At 42.6% G+C, this 14,256-nt stretch overlaps 1 gene segment (V, D, J or C); it reads right to left on the minus strand.

Annotated features, from left to right (window-relative positions):
- Positions 1-7,984: 7,984 nt before the first annotated feature.
- LOC133114731 (Ig kappa-b4 chain C region-like) lies at positions 7,985-10,929 on the minus strand. The segment is given in 3 exon segments: positions 7,985-8,574; positions 10,089-10,218; positions 10,918-10,929. Coding segments are annotated over 3 exon segments (459 nt in total).
- Positions 10,930-14,256: the final 3,327 nt, after the last annotated feature.

The following is a 14,256-nucleotide window of genomic DNA, read 5'->3' on the forward strand; positions in this document are numbered from 1 at the left end:
AGTTTACACTGAAAATCAATGGAGTCCAGGCTGAAGATGCAGGAGATTATTACTGTCAGAGTGCACATCACATCAGTGGTAGCTGGGTTTTCACACAGTGATACAGAGCCATACAAAAACCTCCCTCAGTCAGACTGCACAGAGGCTGCACTGCTGTAGCTGGGACCGACTGCAGGTGCTGAGGGGGGAGGCACTGATCTGTAACACTGAAGGGCTCTGCTCTGAACTACTTTGTGCAATAACTCTCCTAATCCCAGACCTAACACACTTTCTCTAAATGTGAATGTTAGAACCAAACCATAAAATCCATACATTTATAAGCGAACATTTTTAATTGAGAGAACAGCCTTTACACATGGGAATTGGTCAGAACCAACTTGTTTCATCTTTTCTAAAACATACCAAGAAAGGGCGACTCACAACTTTGTAAACACAAGGAAAATATGCAAAGATTCAGCAAAACAGAAATGGTGAATTGCAATTGAATGATGTTTACTGTACCAGAGATGGGACCCTAGACTCACCACACATGGTGAATATGTTGAATAGAGTGTTTGTACTTTTCAGAGGATTACCAGGAGTACGTCATCCAGTAATTTAGGATCTAAAGAAGGTTCTTTTTTTTCACTTTGATCATTGTTACATTGACATTAATGAGCAGTTCCTGAGGAATTCTGGGATACTTCACTCCCTGAACAGGATGAACAGCCCTCCATCACAATGGCTCTGCATCTGAGTGAGTGAACTGCAGTGTGGGAAAAGAAACAGAAAAAATTAGGACAACAGAAAAAAATCACTGATGAAAATAGGATGGGAAATGTTCCAGTCCTTTTTACAGTTAGCCCAGTATTCCCTGTGTTAACACGAGGTTCTCATTCTACTCATCTGAAAACTACAATGTTAAATATAAAGAAAGTATCTGTTCATGGTGACAAATGGGAAATAAACACCATAGTACTCTTAGTTCTTAGATCACATTTCAAATGGATTACATTTGGATCATTCTCGGGGCACTGACTTCCTGATCTCTCAGAGTACTACTTCTATCAGAACACCCAACATGGGAATGTATTAATAAACACATTTTAACAAACATTAGTACAAATGCAGTCACATTTCACCAGTAACAAGGGTATGAAAGTGAAATATTATTTCAGCAAAGCTACCATTAATACCCACTACTGTTCACACATCAGAGCTCCTCTAACTGTGTGTGACAGGATTTGTATAGAGGAAGGGGTTTTGCATACCTTTCCTGCCTCACTGCTCCACACAATTTAAGACCTCCAGTACTGATCAGTGACTGTCCAGTCCTTTCACAGACACTGACACAGGCAGCACTATGATGATGTCAGTCTTTCTACTGCTGCTGATGCTGGGACTCTTTGCTCAGGGTGAGAAATTATTTTTCATTTTAACTCAGGATTTTGGTAGTATTTTATATCATCTTTGCTGTTTTTTAACAACATGTGTGTTTTCAAAACCGTGTCATTATGGTCGAATGTTTTGTTTGACAATACTAATCATTTCCATGCTTTCTTTTTCAGAATCAATGGCTCAAATAGTCCTGACTCAGTCTCCATCAGCTCAGGCTGTTCAGCAGGGAGACACTGTCTCTATCAGCTGTACAGTCAGTCAGAGTGTTTACTACCACTCAAGCACTGGCCACTATCTCAGCTGGTACCTGCAGAAACCTGGTCAGGCTCCTAAACGTCTGATATATCTCGCCACAACTCGCCAGTCTGGGATTCCTGATCGTTTCAGTGGGAGTGGATCTGGGACTCAGTTTACACTGAAAATCACCGGAGTCCAGGCTGAAGATGCAGGAGATTATTACTGTCAGAGTCTTCACAGTGGTCCTGTGTTCACACAGCGATACAGAGCCGTACAGAAACCTCCCTCAGTCAGACTGCACAGAGACTGCACTGCTGCAGCTGGGACCTACTGCAGGTGCTGAGGGGGGAGGCACTGATCTGTAACTTTGAGGGGCTCTGCTCTAAAATACTTAACTATTCTGTGCAATTATAACTCTATTTCATTATAACATTCAGATAACATTTCATTGAAGAACATCCCTCAGTCAAAGGAATTGGTCAGAATCTGTTTTCTTCATCTTTTCTAAAACCACAAAATAAAACAGGAACTCTATCACCACTTTGTAAGCAAAAGAAAAAGATGCACTCATTGAAGAAATTACTGAAATTGTAAATTACGATCACCGTACCAGAGATGGGGTCTTAGACTAAACATACACGTGAAATATGTTGAATGTAATGTGTTTGTACATATTAGACGTTTGACCAGGGCTAAATAATAATTTTGCTAGTTTATTTCACGTTGATCAACATTACATGAATATTGATGCGGAGATCCATAGGCATTCTGGGATAATCCATTCCCTGTAATCGCACAGCATCTTTGAAAATTATTGCAAATAATCAATGAGATAAAACCTCTTTGAGACATTAGAGAGATCATTCAGAAAGGTCATCAGAGTTCAGGGCCTGAGATTTGGGGTGGTGGGGGGTGTGGGTAGGTTGGTGAGGTTACTGGTTGCAGAGAAATGTCTCAGTTCAGCAGTGAACCATAGACTTGTTTATCAGTGTAAGTGCAGCTGAGGCCAGATCTGATCTCCACTGATAAAGAGCACAGGGAGGGAGGAATGCTCTCCCACCCCCAGCAGTGTTCCTCCTGCTCTTTCCCAAACTCCACATTCAGCTCCATGAGCTCCACTAACCGCACTTTCACCCTTGGTTGTGGGAAAACACTGATACACCAAAAGACATTTCTCTCTTTCTTTATCTTAGATGTTGGGGTAAGGGAAAGCATTATTCTTTGTTCTAGTCATGATTTAGGAGGCACTTTCATGGTTATGGAACACTCATTTCAGTATAATTTTTGCCAAATTTGAACATGTAATGCAGGATTGACCTGTCCCCCAAATCCTCCAGAATTCAATGTTGTTTGACTGTAGAGGAACCACTATGGGTTCTGCTTCCAGAGCTCTCTCTCCATACACCATACAAGACGTGCTACTGAGTGCTACTGTTGCTCCTGATGTAGATGCACTACATTATAATCAGAGAGAGGAAACTACAGTCTGGTGTTAAACTCAGACCTGGCCAGTGCTGATTGTTTGAAGCAGCCCCACAAGGGAGCGCAGAATTGGCCACAGAACTGATCAGTGGGAGGGTGTCAATCGGCTCGGTTTCCCCTGTCTTATCACACACAAGCCTTTCTTCTGCTCACCTGCAGTCTGTCTGCTTTTCAGTGCTCTCACCAAGTGATCGAGGAGGACATTACAGAAATGACATTTGTTGGTAAATATGATAAAATATAATAAATTAGGAAAACAGAAATAATGCTGATGAAAATACCTCAGAAAACTTTCCAATGCTGCACTGTAGAAAATATCAGAGTAATCAGAGAGATGAAGTAAAAAGTGTCCTTTTACAGTTAGCCCAGTATTCCCTCTGTTAACACAAGGCTGCTCATTCTAATCATCTGAAAACAACATTGTCAATTGTGAAGGAAGGACCTGCTCATGCTGACAAATACACTCACCATTATCTTGCGCAACTGCACATTATTTCACATATGTATATACGTGTCTGAATAGCTCCCTTTGCATGTGTGATACCGCTGAATTTATTATTTCTTTTGCTGAAACCTCCATCAGAACACACAACAGAATAATTTATTAGGCATATGTTTATGCACACATCTTAGTCCTTATGCAATCAACCAGTTTGAATGACATATCTTTAAATGTGCAACAAAATTTCAGAAAAGATTCAGTGATGACACAAAATGAACTATTTATCTTGTTAAAAATTGCTGCCCATGTGTCCCAGCCCTCTATAGACCCACGGCTGGTCACACATCAGAGCTCCTCTCACTGTGTGTGACAGGATTTGTATAGAGGAAGGGGCTTTGCATACCTGTCCTGCCTCACTGCTCCACACACTTTAAGACCCCCAGTACTGATCAGTGACTGTCCAGTCCTTTCACAGACACTGACACAAGCAGCTTTATGATGATGTCAGTCTTTCTACTGCTGCTGATGCTGGGACTTCTTGCTCAGGGTGAGAAATTATTTTTAATTTTAACTCAAGATTTTGGTTATACTTATATCATCTTTGCTGTTTTTTAACAACATGTGTGTTTTCAAAACCATGTCATTATGGTCTAATGTTTAGTTTGACAATACTAATGTGCATTGACATCCATTTCCATGCTTTCTTTTTCAGACTCAATGGCTCAAGTAGTCCTGACTCAGTCTCCATCAGCTCAGGCTGTTCAGCAGGGAGACACTGTCTCTATCAGCTGTGCACTCAGTCAGAGTGTTTCCAGCAACTACCTCCACTGGTACCTGCAGAAACCTGGTCAGGCTCCTAAACTTCTGATTCATTCTATTTCAACTCGCCAGTCTGGGATTCCTGATCGTTTCAGTGGGAGTGGATCTGGGACTCAGTTTACACTGAAAATCACTGGAGTCCAGGCTGAAGATGCTGGAGATTATTACTGTCAGAGTTACCACTACATCAACAGCAAACTTGTGTTCACACAGTGATACAGAGCCGTACAAAAACCTCCCTCAGTCAGACTGCACAGAGACTGCACTAATGCAGCTGGGACCTACTGCAGGTGCTGAGGGGGGAGGCACTGATCTGGGACAGTAGTACTGTCAGCAGGGCTGTAGGGGGCGACAATGAGTTACAGCCCTGAATACACACCTCTCTGTGCTGAAGAGGAGCTGCTCTGTGTTACATACAATCCCCACCACAGAGCTGCTGCTGAACCACACACACTTCTGTAGCACAACATCACAGGATCACACAGTGTATCAGTTCATGTGGAGCAATGATCACCCGGCTGCCCTGAGCTCACCCAAATGCAGAGGATGTGTACAATCTCCCAGAGGTGCAGTGAGTGGGCTTTCAAGTAGATTACTTTCAGAGGATTTGAGTTCAGTACACAAATCCACATTTATGTCATCAAAGCTGTGTCTGTTCAGATGCAATACAAGTGACTCTCACCTTTGCTGGACTGAATCAGAGAATCAAAATGTACAGCGATATAATTTTTTACCTAAATTGACCCGATCATCATTTTTGTAATAGTGTCCATGGCATGACTGGATCATCCACACCAGGGAATATGAAACATTTTCCTTAAGCGTTTAACAAGCATAAAATATCAAATAATGTGATTATGTACCCCCTTATTTACTTTGCATAAACCAGCATGAACTTAAATCCATGAGAATATCAGATACTATTCATATATGGATTTTTATACAGGCACATGCATCCATTATATTTCAGACATGATTTAGTGGTGGATTGCTATTACCAGAACATGTTTGAGTTCAGTGAACAAATGTGGCACTGAGTACCTTGAATTTTCTAAAAGGGCATATGTAAACAAAAAGACATTTGTTATTCGCACAGGATTAAAATGAATGTGAATATCAGTAAAGCACCCACACTGGGATATGTCACCATGTTGAAGTGTTGAAGGCATTAGTGCAAATCTCTTCACTTCACTGTTTTCATTCTAAATGTGTCATCTCCAATCCCACCAAATTATGAACTCCCAATTTGAGAACTTCACCAAGCATCACCAGCAGAAGACTGGCGGTTCTCTTCCAAAAGTAACGCCCAACGCCAGCCACACCCTTCTATTCACACTGCAGGCACAAGCTGCACATGTCATGGTGTAGTGACTGATTAGGGCCACCAGGGGGCAGGGGGCTCATTGCCTTCACCTGGCCTCATTAGTGCCAGGGAAGCGTTCCCCTCAGAGTATTTAAGGGCAGTGCTGACATTCGATCGGCGCTTTGATGTCCACTGTTCGCTCTGGTACAAAGCTGGTACGCACAAGGTAGACTCAGAGCTGGTTGAGTCAGGTAATGTGTTGAATAGTTTTTCTGACAATCTTAAAAAGAAACGAAAAGGTAAGGAAGGTGTTCAGTTGGTTAATGTGTGTTCACGGCTGACACCTTCCTATAGGTTCTTTGTTTTCGTTCCCTTGGGTGACACAAAGCCCATGTGGACCGACCCTTGCAGGGCTGCCAGTCAGTCAGTCTGAGACTATGGTGCTCACTCACTTACCACGAGTAGAGATTTTACTGAGTGATCTACCCAGCAGCCTATTTCAGTCTCAAGACTCTTTAGAACTTGCATTTAGCATCTCTACTGCTTCTCTATGTTTTCCTCCCGTACGGCCAAGAATCTTGGGGTGACTCTTGATAACTGCCTGACCCTGGCTCCGCAAGTATCCTCCACTGCCAGAACCTGCAGGTTCTTTCTGTATAATATACGCCGTATCCGTCATCTCCTGACGGAGAAAGACACCCAGCTCCTAGTCCAGGCGCTCGTCATTTCCCGCCTGGATTACTGCAACTCCCTCCTTGCCGGTCTCCCAGCGTGTGCCATCAAGCCCCTCCAGCTGGTCCAGAGTGCTGCAGCCCGCCTGATCACCAGTCAGCCCAGGTCGGCTCATGTCACTCCACTTCTCATTGGCCTCCACTGGCTTCCTATTGCCGCACGCATCAGATTCAAGGCCCTAGTGTTGGCATTCCAGGCTGCTAAGGGGACTGCCCCACCTTACATACAATCCTTGATCACTCCCTACTCCCCAGCTAGACCACTCCGGTCTTCCAGCTCTGATCGCCTTATGGTTCCCTCTCTACGTGCACCTGGCGGTCGAGCTGCACGTTCACGCCTGTTTTCCGTTCTGGTTCCTCAGTGGTGGAATGACTTGCCTACCACTGTCAGGACAGCAGAATCCCTCCCCCTATTTTGACGCAGACTCAAAACACACCATTTCAAACTCTACCTTACTCCACCCTCCTGATTTCCCCCGCCCCCCTTTCTGATATCCCTATCCTTCTTGTCTAACCCAAATAATAATAATAATATTTTTGCACTGCTGATGACGACTGTATGTTTAGAACAGCATTCCATGTGTATTTTCCTAGTTATGGATGTGATGCTTTGACTTGTGGTAGAACCTATGCACTTGTAAATTTGGATTAAAAGCGTCTGCCAAATGACAAAAATGTAAATGTATGTGCTTTCATGTGGACATAAAGATTATTCATGTACAGTATTATTCATTGACATCTTTACTTTAGATGGTGATCGCCTCTCCTCTCTATTACACCTCTCTGCTTGCACAATGAATGCCCTTGGTGCTGACACTGATGTATCAGAAGTGAAAGAATGAACAAAACCCAACCTCCAGACATGAAATCTCTAATCTGAGACTGATGCTAAAGCATGTGTGAAGTACAGCCCCCTCCCTTTCTCACCTCACTACAGAAATGAGCCCTCCTCCTCCTCATGTTCAAACAGCTGTCTCAGGGCTGGGTATTTTGGGCTGAGAAACTGTGAGCAGTGGGAGTGAAACTCAGATTTGCATGTGCAGGGCGGGGCAGGCTGGTTCTGCTGTCCCTCAGTGGGACTGACTCAATCTCAGAATAGAGCAGCACTGTGGCCAGGTGTCTGGGCTGTCCCCAGGGGGTTAGTGTGAGCTGAGCACACATCCTGCTGTACAGAAGTGCTCTGAGCACGCTGCACACATCACTGCTCCTCTCAGCAGGCCTCCAGAGCTGGGGTGTTTCTTATAGATCATGTGCTATTATCATTTTATTTGGACAAAGCAATCCATGTAATTATTACAGTATTTTCAAATAAATTAACACCCAGCATGCATTTCTGTGTGGTTTCTGCAGACAGTCATGTCAGTAACACTCTACATATCTGGGAATTAATATGAATTTAAAAAATAGGTACAAAAATATATCTTTTTGTCAATTTACTTAAAGCGATCTATCATTATCATCTCATATTCATTTTTGAGTGTTTTGTAAAAGTATTTTCAGTGCCAAGAATATAATTATGATTTAATCAGAGAAAGGGAACCCCCAAAATCACAGGATCATCAGAAGCACAAATAACTGCCAGAGACACAGTAGTTCTTCAAATAATCTTTATTATGTCAATGAAATTGATCTAACAGCTATTCTCAAAAGCACACAAACACAAATAAGAGCACACGTGTGCATATTTGTTTTAATGAACACAAGCAGAGCACATGAGAGATATTAGCACTGGAAGCTCAGGCTGGAGGAAGGATTCACACACAGGCTCAGCTCAGTGTGACAGCAGTAAGGAGCAGAGAGGCTGAGGGCAGAACAGGGTAAAAACAGTGTGATCAGAGTGTGTGAGCTGGGCCTCCACCCGGCCTACTAAGAACAGTGGGCTCTCCTCAGTGTCTGAGGGGGGGCAGACTGGGAGCCCTTTGTGGCCTCACAGGTCAGTGACCCCGCCTTCATCCAGTCTCCCGCACTGAGAGTCAGCGAGCTGCTCCAGCTGTACAGGCCGTCATTCCCCAGGACCCCCACACTCCCGGCCACGCCCGAGCTCCAGCTGGCGTCGTCCACTTTCCAGCGCAGAGTCCAGTCTGAGGGGAAGCCCTTGTTGGCCAGACACACCAGTGTGGCCTTTCCCTGCTCCAGCTCCACACTGGAGGGGGGCAGGACTGTGAGGGTGGGAACTGTGTCACCTGGGAGACACAGAGAGACATGAGCTCAGAGAGTGGACACAGCTCCAACTGTCTGATATTTCATTGCCATATCCATACAATTTATACTTTATGCTTACAACATAATGTATTAATAGATAATAGCATTATGATCTGAAAAACTACAGAATAAGGTTTCTTTGGAGTCCTTCTCATTTACTAAATAAATACGCATTAAATACGACAACAATATTTAAAAAAATGTTTTTTTCATCCAATAATGCGGTCAAATATTATGATAATATGACGACAAAATTTTAATTTCTAATAACGAATTATATCAGCAAACCAACCATAACATGTTTCAAGTGTATTATCCTATTTCATTTTATAGTAGCCAATGTAAAATGAATAACTCTTTGATTTCGGTTTTTTAAGTTTTAGTAATGTGCATTTAGTATTTAAAATAGTACCGTTATGACGATGGATAGGCTAAATCATGACTTGTATTGCATTCTATTTAATTTAATGTGCCACAAATAACATCTGGCTACACTTCAAAATGCTTCAGAGCCGCTTTGAGCGCACCGAGTGAACCAACGAAATGAACTCCTGAAATTTAAAAATGATTTTAAATAATTGCCGATCTTCTACTATTCGTGTATTTTGCTCACTCGCGGATCAGGAAGATTAACATTTTAATTTCCCACATCTAACGTCGGAAAATTGCAGTAGCCTATATTTTAAAAATACAGCAAAAACATAGATATGGACAAAGCCTATCCGAAAGAGATATTACTTAATTCCAATTGACAGTTTTATTCCGCCACCCAAAGTACAGAATCATTTACCAGCCGTACAAAAACCTCTCACTCAAGAGACACTGCCGTCCCTGCATTCCGACTTCACGACGCTTTTCAACGAGTCAACTAATTGTTTGTAAACATTTCCTTTGAATTTATGCATCATACGCATATTCGATTCTACTGAGCGTTTCTGTGGGCAAGATAATTTAAAATCAATGGCTAATGTTAGAAGGACTCCGGGTTTTTAAGATTCACGATAATTATAAAAAATATTCACTCACGACATCGAACGTCGGAAAATGAGAAAATATTAAAAAAAGAAAGCAAAAACATCGATATGGATGTGTCTGAAAGAGAAATTACTTACGTCCAATTGATAGTTTTGTTCCGCCACCGAAAGTGCGCCACAGTGATACAGACTCATTCACCGGCCGTACAAAAACCTCTCACTCAAGACACACAGCCATCCTGTGCCTTTTTCATTCTGACTTCACGCAGATTTTGAGCACACCATTAACTATTTATGGAGGCTAGACATATCCTACACAAATATATCTTACTCTCTTGAGATTTTCAAATTTTCAAATTCTGTCTATTTTAACGACTGACTCGGTTGTAATAAGATATAAATATACAATGCTCCCAATTTGCAAAACATTTCATAAAAATTAATGTAGCCTCAAACAACTGATCGTATGTCCACCTATTTTTGCGGGAAATCCTGAAAAGTCTTATTGTGTAGAAACTTACTGCCGATTTCCAGTTTGGTCCCGCCACCGAAAGTCCACCACAGTGGTTTAGTCTGATTAACTGGCTGTACAAAAACCTGCCAGTTGTACAGATGGTTGATCCGACCGACTGTGCAGTGTTCGTAAGTCCCCTGCTGGACAATTGTGAAACGACCGTTAAGATGAAATTCAGAAAGCTGATCAAGAAGTGGATACAGGGTTCTCCTCATTAATTAAACGTTTGTTTTTATCTTTGACCTCAAAGAAGATGAAATAATTATTTTATTTTTTCATCAAAGCGAATTTGTCAAGTGTTGAGTTTCCAAACTGCATATAAATGTGAGCCAATGCTGAGTAACACAGTGTTTAGCTGTTGTTTAAATTCCATGTTTTTTTGATCCAATGGAGAATCAAAAACTTGTTGCCCTAAATGTGTCCGTGTGAAACCTGACCCACATGACATCACTTCCAATTAACCAATCAGCACATAGAATGCAATTCATATGCTGCAAATGTAAAATAAACAAATATGTATCAGCAAGAGAAAATAAACAAAACAAAAAAAACAGGGAATTTAAAGCTAAACTGTGTCTGATGAATTATTCAGAAAACTACCAACTCCTGAACATTACACATAGATAGCATTACACCCTGACCATTACACACATGTTGGGATCTTTATACAGTGAGTGCAACAGAGAGGCAGACAAGGAAAAGCAACATCAGAGATAAAATTAGGCCTTGTGGGTGTATTTGATGACCAGAAAGGTCAAGCAGTTAGGAAAAATAAAAACGGTTTATGTTCCCTCATGTCTTCAGCTGCAGTGCAGGGGGTGCAGGTGAGAACAGACCAGCAGTTTCATGGGGTTCACAGAGGGCCACAGGCTTCCAGGCTTGGGTCAGCATCTGTGGGGAAGGTCACACACCCTCAGTGCAGCAGTCCCACATTGAGGGCCCCAGGTGTTGAGTAACTGGTGTAATCACAGAGCTTTGTCTGGGCTGCTCCCAGGTGTTGAGTAACTGGTGTAATCATAGAGCACTGTCTGGGCTGCTCCCAGGTGTTGAGTAACTGGTGTAATCACAGAGCTCAGTCTGGGCTGCTCCACTCTGGCCTGTGTGTGCTGTCCATGGTGCTGCAGACATTGGGAATTGGGGGAGGTGACAGGAGAGAGAGAGAAAAGATCTGGGCGGGGCATCCAGTCTCTGCAGCACACTCAGTTAAAACAGCAGTGAATAATGCACGTGTCCCAGCCCTCTATAGACCCCCTGCTGTTCACACATAAGAGCTCCTCTAACTGTGTGTGACAGTATTTGTATAGAGGAAGGGGCTTTGCATACCTGTCCTGCCTCACTGCTCCACACACTTTAAGACCCCCAGGACTGATCAGTGACTGTCCAGTCCTTTCACAGACACTGACACAGGCAGCATTATGATGATGTCAGACTTTCTACTGCTGCTGATGCTGGGACTCTTTGTTCAGGGTGAGCAAGATAAAAAAAAATTTACTTGGGATTTTGGTTCTATGTTAAATGTTATTTGCTAACTTTTCACAATACAACTCTTTTCATAACAGTGCCTTTTTTTCTAATAGAGTCAGTCAGAGTGTCTACAATGGCGACCACCTCAGCTGGTACCTGCAGAAACCTGGTCAGGCTCCTAAACTTCTGATTTATTATATCTCAACTCGGCAGTCTGGGATTCCAGTGATACAGAGCCGTACAAAAACCTCCCTCAGTCAGACTGCACAGAGACTGCACTGCTGCAGCTGGGACCTACTGCAGGTGTTGAGGGGGGAGGCACTGATCTGTAACACTGGGGGGCTCTGCTCTAAAACACTGAGCTAACAGGAATTATTATTAAATCTTTCTTGGCCTCCAATCAAAGCATGTGGCAGGACATATCAATTTCAGTACATCCAAACCATTGATTGGGAATTTAATTGGGAAGAATTTATATTTTCTTTGCTTCATAATTACTCCCATTGGCAAAATATGTCAGTTGTTCTGAAGCACAAGACACCAATTTCAAAATAAATTTATTGTAAAGGAGTTGAACACAAGATGGCACAGAACCCAGCAGCAGTGGACAGCACACAGTCCAGAACAGTGAGTCACTCTGTCCAGAACACTCCCAGCACACATTACGCAGGCTGCTGTTACACACCCTGACCAGTCAGAGCATCACTGCTGCTTCTGATCTGATACTCCAGCACCATCATAAAAGAGCTGAAACTACAGTCTGATATGCAGTCCTGTCCAATCCTGTGAGCAGCTGTGTGAAAGGGCCTCGTATAACTGTGTGCATCGTCACCACAGGAGGGAGGGCTTCACTTGGCCCAGTTGTCCCTTTCTCAATGAGGAAAAGTCAATGCTCTGGTTGGTTGTGTGACAGCGGTCTGCCTGAGTCAACTGCACAATGTGAGCTCACAGACACAGTGTCTGTGCTGCTCAGCTGCTCCAGAGCTGAATGAACATCAGTGGCTGCTGGCTTCTCTGTGCGTCCAGCATTGATGGAGGAAAGACAGATCAGGGATGAAATACAGATCAATCCTGGTGTGAACATGTAATAAGGGTTTCTGTGGACAGCTCTGTTTCCCCCAAGCTGCTTAATTTTCAGTCTTTGAAATACAAGCGTATTAAATACAGAGAAAGATGGCTTCAGAGTGAATTCACCTAAAAACATAAATACAGAATTTCACTTTTCGTTAAATGTATATACATTTTCTGTAACTGAATAATTCCATGCGCTGGACTGATGTCCTTGACTTTCCGAACTCCCATAAAACCTGCAATCAGAGTACAAAACATGTACTGAACTCATATTTTACACAATCTTTCCACTTCAGCCCTTCTTGACCATGTACACATATTCACATGACTTTTTGTACACAGTTCAATGTCAGAAACTCTTATTTTCACATTTGAATGTTTGACAAAGTAAAAATAGCAGTGAATAATGCACGTGTCCCAGCCCTCTATAGACCCCCTGCTGTTCACACCTCAGAGCTCCTCTCACTGTGTGTGACAGGATTTGTATAGAGGAAGGGGCTTTGCATACCTGTCCTGCCTCACTGCTCCACACACTTTAAGACCCCCAGTACTGATCAGTGACTGTCCAGTCCTTTCACAGACACTGACACAGGCAGCATTATGATGTCCGTCTTTCTACTGCTGCTGATGCTGGGACTCTTTGTACAGGGTAAGCAAGATTTTAACTTGGGATTTTGGTTATATGTTCATTTTAATTAACTTAGTTTTCACAACACAGCTCTTATCACAACAATGCCATTATTTTTTGTTGAATTTTAGAAGATTTCAGAATATTATACAGTGTTTGATAATATGAATATATAATGACATCCATATCTTTGTGTTCATTTTCAGAATCAATGGCAGATATAGTTGTGACTCAGTCTCCATCAGCTCAGGCTGTTCAGCAGGGAGACACTGTCTCTATCAGCTGTAGAGTCAGTCAGAGTGTTTACGGTGGCAGCTACCTCCACTGGTACCTGCAGAAACCTGGTCAGCCTCCGAAACTTCTCATTTCTTTTTCTTCAACTCGTCAGTCTGGGATTCCTGATCGTTTTAGTGGGAGTGGATCTGGGACTCAGTTTACACTGAAAATCACTGGAGTCCAGGCTGAAGATGCAGGAGATTATTACTGTCAGAGTGTACATAACATTGGTAGTAGCTGGCAGTTCACACAGTGTTACAGAGCCGTACAAAAACCTCCCTCAGTCAGACTGCACAGAGACTGCACTGCTGCAGCTGGGACCTACTGCAGGTGCTGAGGGGGGAGGCACTGATCTGAAACACTGAGGGCCTCTTCTCTAAAACACGAACACTGAACTATTTTGTGCAATATTTACTAATATTCTCAAACCTAACACATGTTTGCTAAATGTTAATGTTGGCACATCCAAAGCGTTCTCTTAAAATCTGTTATTATTTCATAACAAAAATATTTAATTGAAGGAAAACATGTCAGACAAAGGTATTCATAGCCCACATATGAAATATGTTGAATGGAATGTTTGTACAGATTCAAGATTTGACCAGGGCTAAATCATAATTCTGTTTTTTATACGTTGATCAAAGTTTCATGAATATTGATGGAGAGATCCTGAGGCATTCTGGGATAATCCAACCCCTGTAATTGCACAGCATCTTTGGAAATTAATGCAAAGAAT

The sequence above is a fragment of the Conger conger genome, chromosome 2 (assembly GCF_963514075.1).
Source record: "Conger conger chromosome 2, fConCon1.1, whole genome shotgun sequence".
NCBI lineage: Eukaryota > Metazoa > Chordata > Actinopteri > Anguilliformes > Congridae > Conger > Conger conger.